The sequence below is a fragment of a genome, unplaced genomic scaffold (assembly GCF_019419815.1).
Source record: "Pyrus x bretschneideri cultivar Hongxiangsu unplaced genomic scaffold, Pyrus_bretschneideri_v1 Contig5, whole genome shotgun sequence".
Lineage (NCBI taxonomy): Eukaryota > Viridiplantae > Streptophyta > Magnoliopsida > Rosales > Rosaceae > Pyrus > Pyrus x bretschneideri.
In genome coordinates, this window is record NW_025999787.1 from 8,077,158 (window position 1) to 8,091,446 (window position 14,289).

General features: G+C 35.6%; 2 protein-coding genes and 1 pseudogene across 2 annotated transcripts; 1 reads left to right on the forward strand and 2 right to left on the reverse strand.

Annotated features, from left to right (window-relative positions):
• Positions 1–1,208: 1,208 nt before the first annotated feature.
• LOC125470374 lies at positions 1,209–1,778 on the reverse strand. The gene has a single exon (XM_048569336.1). The coding sequence runs from the start codon at positions 1,776–1,778 to the stop codon at positions 1,209–1,211; it is 570 nt and encodes a 189-aa protein (XP_048425293.1).
• A 2,319-nt stretch (positions 1,779–4,097) lies between these two features.
• On the reverse strand, positions 4,098–4,667 carry LOC125470375. Its single transcript, XM_048569337.1, has one exon. It carries the CDS (start codon positions 4,665–4,667, stop codon positions 4,098–4,100), a length of 570 nt encoding a protein of 189 aa, XP_048425294.1.
• A 549-nt stretch (positions 4,668–5,216) lies between these two features.
• Positions 5,217–12,303, forward strand: LOC103963273 (annotated as a pseudogene).
• The last annotated feature ends 1,986 nt before the right edge of the window (positions 12,304–14,289 follow it).

Consider the following 14,289-nt stretch of genomic DNA (forward strand, 5'->3'; position numbering starts at 1 on the left):
ACCAGGCAAACAATCCTTATGTCCATTATTCGCCTGTTCTGGTGACATCGAATTCTTCTACCAAGCGTTAGTGTTTTCGTCGTTCCCTTGTTTCTTTACGCAGTTCTCTTAAGAATCAATCCTTCGATTATAATAATGATCATTAGTTAGCCTTACTTTAACTGATAAAGAAATTTCTTGTGGGAAACTTTTGTGCTCTAGTTTTATCCATGCTTACAAAAGTACCAAAATTTAAATTTTAGCGCTACTTGACTTCTTACATGTAAAAACCTTTTCAATTATAGTTTGATAAATGCAAATAATTTTTTATTTTTTATTTTACGTCATTTCATTAAGTCTCATGCAGATAATGTGGAGTAAAAAACAATCAAGAAAATTATGGAGGCTAGGTGAAAATAACAAAATTACACTCGAGCCACACCGGAACATTCACGCGCAAGCAGCGGACAATCACGACTCAATTAAGGTAAAACGTCATCAAAATAGGTATTTATTCAAAATCTATTTCATCCATCCTCATCAAATCCTCCCCACAAGGTAACCCTCAATTATTCATTCAAATTAGGATTAATTACCTAAATTAATTAATTAATTTCCTAATTAATTAATTAATTTTCTAATTCATTGCAAGATATTATTTTGACATAATATCTTTCAATTACACCCAAAAATCCTGCTCATTCAATGACCTCAATTACTCGGGCCGATAGTGTAAAATTGGGTCCAAACAATACCCAGAACTCATTGAAAACTGAAAGCAGTAGACAGTGGAGAAAAAGAAAATCCAAACCTCAAAACTCAAAATTGTAATTGTATCAGTATCAATGTGACTCCATGTTGTGCGGTCATTTGAAATGCTATTATGGTTATATTTGCACATTGCCAGGCGTTTTTTTATTCATCTATTCAAATTTGAATAATCAATAAAAGAATTATAGCTTGAAAGTTTCCACTGATGCTGTCAAGATTAAAATGCATAGCAAATTGTGTTCTTAAGAATTCAACGTATAGTATATTTGGGTATGTGTGTAATATGGACAACTAAAGGAGCAACACAGAAGGATTCAATATTAAAACAACTTTTTGTTTTCTTACAGTAATTTTTCATTTTCTTTTCTTTTACAAATTAAATATAGAGTAATCATATGTATATTATTTAGTATTCAAGTAATGCGAACTAAATTTAATACATTGTTCACGTATCTTTTCTAGATATGGAATAACTGGGAAGTAATGAGGAATGCAACGTCCCTATATAACAAGGTCAAAAAGTTCGTTGAAGATACTAGATAGGGAAGTTCAACTTCGGTAGAGGTCAAAGCTTTTCCGCAACGAACAATTTCATCTTGTACTTGTGTGAGTATTTCGGAGACCGATTTGTCATTATCTTTGATCCCTCCGATTGAGAAAGCAAAACCGTCTACTGCAAAATCATATGAATCTGCACATTGTTTTACTGCTCCGGAGCCCTTAACAATATTGTTGTCGGTGGTGTTGAGCGTATTGACAAAGAAAGCTTTGCTTTGTTGTGCATTTGTTAGTGCTAATTTAAGAATGGCTGTGTCAAGATCTTTTAGATTAGATGCTGATCGAGTTGGAATATCTTTCCAAAGAGATTTTACGCATTGCTTGTAGTTGTAGCCGAATTGGTCTTGGGTTTGCTTGCAAACACTTCTAACTAATGAAGATGCTCTTGCATTTGCAAATGGTGTTGGAGACGATGAGAGACATAAGAGCAATGATGCAATGAAAGTCACATATCCGATTGAGGAATCCATTTCTCAAGGTGTATGTTTCTTAAATTGATGAAGAGATTACAAATATTTGTTTGATTTATGGAATGGATGAACGGAGAACATATTTATAAACAATTCAAGGAGCGGGTATGGGTCTAAATTTAGGAGTGCAGAAGGTAAAGAAACCCATTTCTTTTGACGTGTTTAGTTTTCTGGTTCTTTAGTTTTTGTTTTTTCTTTAATGTACTAACTGATAACACACTGGATGCAAACCACCTAACCTATTCTAGTTTAATAAACCAACTCCTCATTTCTAGAAACTCCAACATAACCACAAGTGATGCATGCTTATCAAAAGGATTTTTTCATTACATCGCAAGGATTAATTTAAGTCATTTCATTTGTTTTTTTTTACAAATTCATTTACATCCTTATTTACTTATCAATATATATGATGTTAGAAGAATCTAAAATATTCAAATTGATAGTATAAGAGGAGTTTCTTTTAGCCCATTTCGTCATGTTCAGTTAGCAGCTTAGGAGGATCGAGCCCTATTAAATGAGGTTACGATAGGCGGTCTATGAGTGTGGGGACATGGACCCTTAACCTAGAAGTCCAGCGCCTCATCCGGCCTCCGGAAAGTTTATGGAACCTAAGGGTTGTGGATTATAACATCCAAACCTAGGCTTTACACCATTCGAAGGAATAATCAAAAGGGCATTCTGAAAATCAGCTGAGGGAGCATAATCAAGAAATTTTGTGTTTGATTTCCAGATATATTTCGTTCACACCAATGTTTTAAATATTGCTAGGTTGTTATCGAGCGGCGGGTAGGGTTCTAACTAGTGGCCTAAGGTTTTTTTTATCTTAATTAAATTTATTATACGACATACAAATAAGTGCATATATATATTTAAAAAAATAAATAAGTAAAAATTATAATTGTAATGGGTAAACTTAAAATGAAAAATATAAATACAAATAAATTATATAAAGTACTACAATTTATTGAAAACATCAAAGAACTATCGCAAAGAGAGACGATCACATCGCATTCTTGGTTTCCTTTTTTTTCAGTTTGGGAAAGGGTGAGTCAAGACTCAAAGTTAATTAAAAAAAACAAAACAAACACTTATTCTGCCTAGACCCACGTAGATGCCATACTTGATTTTCTAACCATTTAGTAATCAATCGTGGTGCTGACTAGCTGTCTAGACTGCTTTATAGAACATCGATTCACACTGCCTTCACCATCTATCCTTAGGCTATCTTCATTGATCTTCATATCACATATTCTTAATCAATCTATATAATTAAAAATAAAATTAAAAACTTAAAACGAATTGGTTATCAAACTAGCTCTTAAGTTTTAATTTTGTACCAAAATGTAGTGAGGGCTTATAGAAACCTAATGTATTCCACTATCGGAGTCGAAGCCCATATTGAAAGTTATCAATTTGTTTTTGCTACAACGGATGTGATCGATATTAAGGTTTTACTAGTCTCAAAAAGTGGAATGCGACTTGCTGGAATGCACCCACCAGTTTTTCAATGGTGGAAAATACTACCCTTCGCTTCTAGGAAGTCAGCATATTGGCACCGGACCTTGAGTTGGAAGTGTTGTGGTGGTGCACGGTCCTTTTCTTTGAGCTGTTGAAATTCCCACATGCCTAAACCAATTATGTCTCTTTCTTGCACGGACGGAGATGGAGGTCTAGATTCCCACAGCACCACGGTAATTTAATGAGCGAACCAACTTCGTCTCTGAAATCAAGTCTTCCTTTTGACCCGTGTATCATATCAACGGAAGGGTGCTCAACGGACCAATCTTTAGATCTCTTTCTTGCCAATTGGCTTTTTCTTTGTGTGATTGTATACCCGAAACTCATAGAAAACTGAAAGCAGTAGAAAAGTGGAGGAAAAGAAAATCCAAACCTCAAAACTCGAAAGTGCAATTGTATCAGTATCAATGTGACTCCATGTTGTGCGGTCATTTGAAATGCTATTATGGTTATATATGTACATTGCCATACGTTCTTTTCATCATCTTTTCAAATTTGAATAATCAACAAAGAATTATAGTTTGAAAGTTTCCACTGAAGCTGTCAAGATTAAAGATGCATAGCAAATTGTGTTCTTAAGAATTCAACGTGTAGTATATCTGGGTATACGTGTAGTATATATGGACAACCAAAATAACAACATAGAAAGATTCAATATTAAAACAGTGTTTTGTTTTCTTACAGTAATTTTTCATTCTTTTCTTTTCTTTTACAAATTAAACATACATTCATTATATGTATATTATTTAGTATTTAAGTAATGCCTACTGAATTTAATACATTGTTCACTTATCTTTTCTAGATACGGAATAACTGGGAAGTAATGAGGAATGTAACATCCCTATATAACATGGTCAAAAAGTTTGTCGAAGATACTAAATAAGGAAGTTCAATTTCGGTAGAGGTCAATGCCTTTTCGCAACGAACAATTTCGTCTTGTACTTGTGTGAGTATTTGGGAGACCGATTTGTCATTATCTTTGATCCCTCCCATTGAGAAAGCGAAACCGTCTACTGCAAAATCATATGAATCTGCACATTGTTTTACTGCTCCGGAGCCCTTAACAATATTGTTGCCGGTGGTGTTGAGTGCATTGACAAAGAAAGCTTTGCTTTGTTGTGCATTTGTTAGTGCTAATTTAAGAATGGCTGTGTCCAGATCTTTGAGATTAGATGCTGATCGAGTTGGAATATCGTTCCAAAGAGATTTTATGCATTGCTTGTAGTTGTAGCCAAATTGGTCTTGGGTTTGCTTGCAAACACTTCTAATTAATGGAGACGCTCGTGCGTTTGCAAATGGTGTTGGAAACGATGAGAGACATAAGAGCAAGGATGCAATGAAAGTTGCATATCCGATTGAGGACTCCATTGCTCAAGGTGTATGTTTCTTAAATTGATGCTAAAGTGATTATAAATTATTTGTTTGGTTTAAGCAATGGACGAATTGAGATCATATTATAAACAACTCAAGGAGGGGTATGGGTCTAAATTTAGGAGCGCATAAGGTAAAGAAACCCATGTCTTTTGACGTGTTTAGTTTTCTGGTCCCTTAGTTTTTGTTTTCTCTCTTACGTACTAACTAATAACACATTGGATGCAAACTCCGAAACCTATTCTAGTTTAATTAACCAACTCATCCTTTCTGGAAACTCCAACATATCCAAAAGTGATGCATGCTTATCAAAAGTAATTTTTTTTTTTAATTCCATTGCAACGATTAATTTGCCATTTCATTTGTTTTTTGACAAATTCATCTACATCCATATTTACTTATCAATATATATGATGTTAGAAGAATTTAAAAAATTCAAATTGATAGTGTTAGTGGAGTATCTTTTAGCCCATTTCATCGTGTTCGGTTAGCAATTTGGGAGGCTCGAGCCCTATTAAGCACAGTTGCGATAGGCGTCCTAGGGGCATGGGGACATGGATCCCTGACCTGGAAGTCCAACGCCTTGTTCGATGTCCGAAAAGTTTATCCAACCTAAGGGTTGTGGGTTATAACATTCAAACCTGGGCTTTGCGTTGTTCGAAGGAATAATCACAAGGGTGATTCGGAAATCAGCAGAGGGAGTGTAATCAAGACATTTTGTGTTTGATTTCTAGAAATATTTCGTTCACACCAATGTTTTAAACATCGCCAGACCATTATCGAGCGGCCATTAGGGTCCTAATTGTTGGCCTATGCTTTTTTTTAAATATCTTTATTAGATTTATTATATGACATATAAATAGGTGCATATTTATACTTAAAATAAATAAATAAACTATACTTGTAATGGAGAAACTTAAAATGCAAAAAATAAATGTAAATAAATTATAAAGTACTACAAATTATTGAAAACATCAAAGAACTATCGCAAAGAGAGACGAACACATCGCTTTGGATGCAAACCACCAAACCTATTCTGGTTTAATTTGTTTTGAACTGAAACCAGCTTCTCCTTTCTAAAACATGACAAAAAGTGAAGCATGCTTAACAAGAGGATTTTATTTTATTTTATTACTTCGGAAGGTTTAATTTAGGCCATTTCATTTGCTTTTTACAAATTCATCTACATTCATATTTACTTCTCGATAAAAATAATATATAGACTTCGGAAGAATCTCAACAAATTTATAACAAATTTAAGTGTGTCTATCATAAGCGAAAACGGAAAAGTATATATGAAACAATATCCAACAATATGCTTCACTAGACAAAAGTTGGCATATTATTTATTGCTTTTAAGTGCGACGGCATCTGAATGTCTTCATAACCTTTTCCTAACCATTCATCGGCAATTCTTTTCTCTCTTTTTGTTGTTGTATACCGAGACAGACCCTTATCATAAGGATAGTCGTCCCTCTGAAACTCCAGGCACAGCCCAGGCAAACAATCCTTATGTCCATTATTCGCCTGTTCTGGTGACATCGAATTCTTCTACCAAGCGTTAGTGTTTTCGTCGTTCCCTTGTTTCTTTACGCAGTTCTCTTAAGAATCAATCCTTCGATTATAATAATGATCATTAGTTAGCCTTAATTTAACTGATAAAGAAATTTCTTGTGGGAAACTTTTGTGCTCTAGTTTTATCCATGCTTACAAAAGTACCAAAATTTAAAATTTAGCGCTACTTGGCTTCTTACATGTTTTCAATTATAGTTTGATATATGCGAATAATTTTTTATTTTTTATTTTACGTCATTTCATTAAGTCTCACACAGATAATGTGGAGTAAAAAATAATCAAGAAAATTATGGAGGCGAGGTAAAAATAACAAAATTACACTTGAGCCACATCGGAACTTTCACGGGCAAGCAGTGGACAATCACGACTCAATTAAGGTAAAAAGTGATCAAAATAGGTATTTATTCAAAATCTATTTCATCCATCCTCATCAAATCCTCCCCACAAGGTAACCCTCAATTATTCATTCAAATTAGGATTAATTACCTAAATTAATTGATTAATTTCCTAATTAATTAATTAATTTTCTAATTCATTGCAAGATATTATTTTGACATAATATCTTTCAATTACACCCAAAAACCACCATAAGTGGTCGGACCCCTTTTCTCCAAATAGGGGCCGGCCACACCCCTATAAATAGCTCTCATTTCTCCCAAAAACCTAAGTTCATTATTCTCCAAAAATTCTCTATACACTTTCTCTCTCAAATTCTAACTTTGGCATCGGAGGTTCTTCGGCCAAAGTCCCCCCTCCAAATTCATCGTGAGCGTGTGAGGCTCTTGGCCTTGACCTAAGGTGTTGTAGGTTCATTTTCGTCCAAAAGAAGAAGGCGGAAATTTGCAACCACAAATTGGTGCTTTCATTGAGAGTTTGATTCACACGCTCGAAGAAGACTCTCCCATTCAAGGTTTCTCATTTTTTGTTCATTCGTAGATTTTTCGTACGTTCTTATTCCTAGAATTTTTTCATATAAAAAAATTCTTTGAATAAACGTAAAAGAAAAGTAGAACGACAAGAAATTTGGAAACCACAACGAACGAAAATTCCTACGTTCAAAGATCCGGATCAAGTGATGGAGATTGCCATGCAGCCCCACCACGACGATCCACAAGGCTCAACGTGGCGGCAAAAGGAGCAACTTTGCCACCAAGGAGCACCACCACTATGGCAGCCATGGGGACCACCATGTCAGTAGGGAATGGGCCAGCTCCATGGTAGCAGACCTTGGCCTTATGCGTTGCCACTATAGCAGCCCAAACTCAGGACCAAGCCCAAGCCCAAGCGCTGGTAGCAGCAGCTCAAGTAGCCCAACAGACGGCCTAATCTGCAGCCCACGCTGCAGGGCAACCGAGCCAAGCCCAGCGCGAGTAGGCCCAAATCGCTACCCAAGCAGCGTAGATCCGAGTTGCGCTGACCATTCCCTAAGCCCAAATCTAATGCGTTCTTAGCTCCGCACTGCGACCAAGCGCCCCGCACATGGAACGTCCCACTTCCGTGGCCCAACCCACTCTTGTGGCTCACTTGGCGATCCCGACCAATCCAAGATCAGTTCAACAATCCCGATTCAGATTTCTGGACCGACGATTGAACCGGGAATAATGTGGTGGAACATGGTTTTTTCTTTGAATTGTTGAAATTCCCACCTGCCTCAACAAATTCTGTTTCTTTCTTGCACACATAGAGATGGAGGTCGAGATTCCACAGCACCACGACAATTCAATGAGGGAGCCAACTTCGTCTCAGAACTCAAGTCTTCACTTTGACCCGTGTATCCTATCAACGGAAGGGTGCTCGACGTGACCAAACTTTAGAACTCTTTCTTGACAATCGGCTTCTTTTGGTATGATTGTGTACCCAAACCTCATTGAAAACTGAAAGCAGTAGAAAAGTGGGGAAAAAGAAAATCCAAACCTCAAAACTCAAAAGTGTAATTGTATCAGTATCAATGTGACTCCATGTTGTGCGGTCATCGGAAATGCTATCATGGTTATATATGCACATTGCCATCCTTTTTTTCTTCATCTATTCAAATTTGTAATAATCAATAAAAGAATTATAGCTTGAAAGTTTCCACTGATGCTGTCAAGATTAAAATGCATAGCAAATCGTGTTCTTAAGAATTCAACGTATAGTATATTTGGGTATGTGTGTAATATGGACAACTAAAGGAGCAACACAGAAGGATTCAATATTAAAACAACTTTTTGTTTTCTTACAGTAATTTTTCATTTTCTTTTCTTTTACAAATTAAATATAGAGTAATCATATGTATATTATTTAGTATTCAAGTAATGCGAACTAAATTTAATACATTGTTCACGTATCTTTTCTAGATATGGAATAACTGGGAGGTAATGAGGAATGCAACATCCCTATATAACATGGTCAAAAAGTTCGTCGAAGATACTAAATAGGGAAGTTCAATTTCGGTAGAGGTCAATGCTTTTCCGCAACGAACAATTTCATCTTGTACTTGTGTGAGTATTTCGGAGACCGATTTGTCATTATCTTTGATCCCTCCGATTGAGAAAGCAAAACCGTCTACTGCAAAATCATATGAATCTGCACATTGTTTTACTGCTCCGGAGCCCTTAACAATATTGTTGTCGGTGGTGTTGAGCGTATTGACAAAGAAAGCTTTGCTTTGTTGTGCATTTGTTAGTGCTAATTTAAGAATGGCTGTGTCAAGATCTTTCAGATTAGATGCTGATCGAGTTGGAATATCTTTCCAAAGAGATTTTACGCATTGCTTGTAGTTGTAGCCGAATTGGTCTTGGGTTTGCTTGCAAACACTTCTAACTAATGAAGATGCTCTTGCATTTGCAAATGGTGTTGGAGACGATGAGAGACATAAGAGCAATGATGCAATGAAGGTTACATATCCGATTGAGGAATCCATTTCTCAAGGTGTATGTTTCTTAAATTGATGAAGTGGTTACAAATATTTGTTTGATTTATGGAATGGATGAACGGAGATCATATTTATAAACAATTCAAGGAGCGGGTATGGGTCTAAATTTAGGAGTGCAGAAGGTAAAGAAATTTCTTTTGACGTGTTTAGTTTTCTGGTTCTTTAGTTTTTGTTTTTTCTTTAATGTACTAACTGATAACACACTGGATGCAAACCACCTAACCTATTCTAGTTTAATAAACCAACTCCTCATTTCTAGAAACTCCAACATAACCACAAGTGATGCATGCTTATCAAATGGATTTTTTCATTACATCGCAAGGATTAATTTAAGTCATTTCATTTGTTTTTTTACAAATTCATTTACATCCTTATTTACTTATCAATATATATGATGTTAGAAGAATCTAAAAAATTCAAATTGATTGTATAAGAGGAGTTTCTTTTAGCCCATTTCGTCGTATTCGGTTACCAGCTTAGGAGGATCGAGCCCTATTAAGTGAGGTTACGATAGGCAGCCTATAAGCGTGGGGACGTGGACCCCTAACCTGGAAGTCCAGCGCCTCATCCGGCCTCCGGAAAGTTTATGGAACCTAAGGGTTGTGGATTATAACATCCAAACCGGGGCTTTACATCATTTGAAGGAATAATCAAAAGGGCATTCGGAAAATCAGCTGAGGGAGCATAATCAAGAAATTTTGTGTTTGATTTCCAAACATATTCCGTTCACACCAATGTTTTAAATATCATTAGGTCGTTATCGAGCGGTGGGTAAGGTTCTAACTATTGGCCTAAGGTTTTTTTATCTTAATTAAATTTATTATATGACATACAAATAAGTGCATATATATATATATATTTTTTTTTTTTTTAAAAGTAAAAATTATAATTGTAATGGGGAAACTTAAAGTGAAAAATATTAATATAAATAAATTATATAAAGTACTACAATTTATTGAAAACATCAAAGAACTATGGCAAAGAGAGACGACCACGTCGCATTTTTGGTTTCCTTTTTATGTTTAGGAAAGGGTGTGTCAAGACTCAAAGTTAATTAAAAAAACAAAACAAACACTTATTCTGCCTAGACCCACGTAGATGCCATACTTGATTTTCTAACCATTTAGTAATCAATCGTGGTGCTGACTAGCTGTCTATACTGCTTTTTAGAACATCGATTCACACTGCCTTCACCATCTATCCTTAGTCTATCTTCATTGATCTTCATATCACATATTTTTAATCAATCTATATAATTAAAAATAAAATTAAAAACTTAAAACGAATTGGTTATCAAACTAGCTCTTAAGTTTTAATTTTGTACCAAAATGTAGCTCGCTTATAGAAACCTAATGTATTCCACTATCGGAGTCGAAGTCCATATTGAAAGTTATCAATTTGTTTTTGCTACAACGGATGTGATCGATATTAAGGTTTTACTAGTCTCTAAAAGTGGAATACGACTTGCTGGAATACACCCACCAGTTTTTCAATGGTGGAAAGTACTACCCTTCGCTTCTAGGAAGTCAGCATATTGGCACCGGACCTTGAGTTGGAAGTGGTGTGGTGGTGTACGGTCCTTATTTATTTTTCGTCATTTCATTAAGTCTCACGCGGATAATGTGTTGTAAAAAATAATCAAAAAAATTATGAAGGCGACATGTGTACTTTTGGATGAAAATAACAAAATTACCCTCGAGTTACACCGAAACTTTCACGCGCAAACAGCGAACAATCACGACTCAATTAATGTCAAAAGTGATCAAAATAGGTATTTATTCAAAATCTATTATTCTGTCCTCATCAAATCCTCCCCACAAGGTAACCCTCAATTATTCATTCAAATTAGGATTAATTTCCTAATTAATTAATTTTCTAATTGATTGCAAGATATTATTTTGACATAATATCTTGCAATTACACCCAAAAATCACCATAAGTGGCCGGACCCCTTTTCTCCAAATAGGGACCGGCCACACCCCTATAAATAGCTTCCATTTCTCTCAAAAACCTAAGTTCATTCTTCAAAAATTTTCTAAACACTTTCTCTCTCAAATTCTAACTTTGGCATCGGAGGTTCTTCGGCCAAAACCCCCCCTTCATCGTGGACGCGTAAGGCTCTTGGCCTTGACCTAAGGTGTTAATTGTTTTGCAGGTGCATTTCTGTCCAAGAAGAAGAAGGCGGAAATTTGCAACCACAGATAAGTTCGGATGATGGTTTTTATTTTTAATTTTTGTTACTTTCTGCTGCTGGTCCGATGGCTAATATGGTTGAGGCATTGTGCCAGTGCGGTAAAAGGGTTGAAGTTGCCACCAGAAGAGCAAAAGGCCAAGGCGGACAATGTCTGGAACCACCGTGAGTTTCTCTCTAAATGAATTCCTATGTTAATTTCTCCCTTGCTATAAAGTTAAATAGAAGAAAAATGCCAATTTGTTTTGTTTTCTTTCTTGGTAGAGCCTACAGAAATTTTGAATTGATTGATCTTAATCGATCTTCATTTCGTATATCATACGAGTAGCCTATGTCAAACAAATTATGGAATTTTCTCATGACAGTGAGAACGTGCCCGAGTTTCACAGAAGCAATGATGGCAAGGCTAAATACCGGAACAAAGGTGCTTACTGCCGGAGGAGAAGAAAAAGTGTTTCAGCAGACATTTGAAAGAATGACAGGAGAAAAGCTCTTACATTCATATGCTTGCTATCTATCAACTTCTCATGGACCTGTGATTGGGATGCTGTACAGCTCCGATAAACGAATAGTCTTCTGCAGCGATTTCTCTTACTATTTGTGCCCAGGAAATCCAACTCTCATGCATTACAAGGTAGATATTCTAGTGGACATAAAATTCGAATTCTTAAGTTGTTCATTCGTCTAACAAGTTAGTTAATCTCGCGTAGGTGGTGGTGCCGCTTGATCAGTTAAGAACAGTAAATCCTTCAGCAAACAGATGGAACCCTTCAGAAAAATATATACGGATTGTCACAACCTATGACAAGGCCCTCTGGAATCTAAACTTAAGGAACGGCTATGATGCACGGATACTTCTGTTTGGTCCCCGTATCCCGTATCTGATACTTGATCGGATACGATACTTGCCCGATACTCTTGGATACTACTCGTTCAACACGTATCCTGGTTGATTGACACGAATTTGACATGATGGATATGTGTATCCTATACACGTATCCGGTTTTTAGGATACATTTACACTTTCAAAAAAGGTAATGAGGAGGAGAAAATTAATAGGAGACATCAATAATTGAAAGTTATTGAATACAAAGAGCTTCTATCTAATTAAAACCATGAATACAACTCTCACACTTCTAATGTATAAAGAGGATTAGATTTCAAACTTTTCTTCTCTAACAACTCAAATGTACTTGAATTTGAATGATGAATTATGTTTTAAAATGTATATTTTTGTTGTTATATACATTTTTATTTTCCGTATCCATAATATATCGTATCTTAATTTTTAAGGATTTTCTGTATCGTTGTGTCGTATTGTATCGTATCACCATATCCGTATCCATACTTCATAGAGGAACGGTTATTTAGTATCCATCTTGGATCCAATTTTGTTATTTATGAAACTAATGAGTATTAAGTAGTTTAGCAATATTAGTTGGATCCAAAAGGATGCTAACTCGAGTTATTTCAAACAGATTGCAGTGTAAAATTTTAACACCCCCGTTAATGTTTTATGCACACTTTCCCATAATCTGGTTTTTGCTCATCTGCTTTTTCTACAACTTTTTATGAGAACCTAACGTTCCTAAAGTTAGTTGAAGCTTTATACACAAGACGCAGAAGAACAAGGATCTTTAATCAACTCTCTAGCAAGTATCATATTCATTTGGGAAGCATTAATATATTGGGAAAATATTTCCGCACACGCTTTCTCCTTCTGCAATCCTTGTTTATTTATAGTCCCTTGATTCTCCTTCCATTTATTTAATCCAAGGATCAGAAATACAAAGGAATATGTAAGGCGATAAAAGATGCGTGTATAAATCACTTTCCTTAATTTTTACATCAACAGCCCTTGAAAACAAGCAGAGGAAAACCCCATATAACACAATTCTGTATATGGCTTCCATTTTATTTCGAATCAGCCAAACATTTTTTGATGCAGCACAAGCATAGAAGGATTACAAACGTAAATCTTGAAGAACAAAAGTTTGTGGAATCCACTAGAGATTGGGATAAAACCGAAAGGTTGTCTTGATTATTTCTAAATTCATGCATTAATTACAATGGGAGCCAAATGGCTTAAATAGACTTAAAAACAGCCTCGGAAAGGCTCAAGGGTTTTGGGAATAAGAACAACATTAATCATACTTAAATCGAAAGATCCGATTTTTATTACATAATTTAAAATGTAGTTTTGGAAGCCCAAACAACGCTAAAATCCATCATACAGTGAGTTTAAACTGGGACACCGCGCTCTTTTCAACAAGATATCATGGACCCAAAACGAAGCACATACGCCTAATCTGTAAATTACTGCTGCGCCCTTTTGTATTCCTTAGGTCTATTTTGTTCGGCCATTTGTTATACATCAGTTTTACTCTCAGCTAGCAATTCAGTTGTTTGATTTATAACAGAATGAACGGCAAAAATAAAAGGGTCTTATAAAAAATGCACTAAAGAACTGAAAGAACACACACTTCAAATTTAACACCATCAAGATTTGACTTCACTGCCCACAAATGAAAATCTGTAAGATACTGCCAATATGAACTTGAGTTACAACTCTCAGAGCTATATACCCAAGTGGAAAATAAGATTCAATATTTTCGGTTATTGCTACTGGAACTCTACGAGGTGATTCTGTAAAAGCCACCATACGACACCTCCATAGCTATGGCGACAAGAAAGATGAGTTGCAAAAATGCGATCCCATTTTGAATTTCTTGTGTCTTAAAGCATTCTTGATCCAAGCTCCAAAGTCCCTAAACTACCAAATGTTTACAAGCAACCTTATGCTAGGTGAGCTATCTAGGTCTGGATATGTAGAGCAGATTTTCTAAACATCTGGAATCCAAGTTATCTGTTTGCAGCAAAATATACTGAGGGCGTGTTTATGCATTCGTAATCGGAATGAAAATATGGAATTGAATTTC

Excerpts from the sequence above, each read along its gene's own strand:
- LOC125470374 (XM_048569336.1), bottom strand. The coding sequence starts at position 1,778 with ATGGATTCCTCAATCGGATATGTGACTTTCATTGCATCATTGCTCTTA.
- LOC125470375 (XM_048569337.1), bottom strand. The coding sequence starts at position 4,667 with ATGGAGTCCTCAATCGGATATGCAACTTTCATTGCATCCTTGCTCTTA.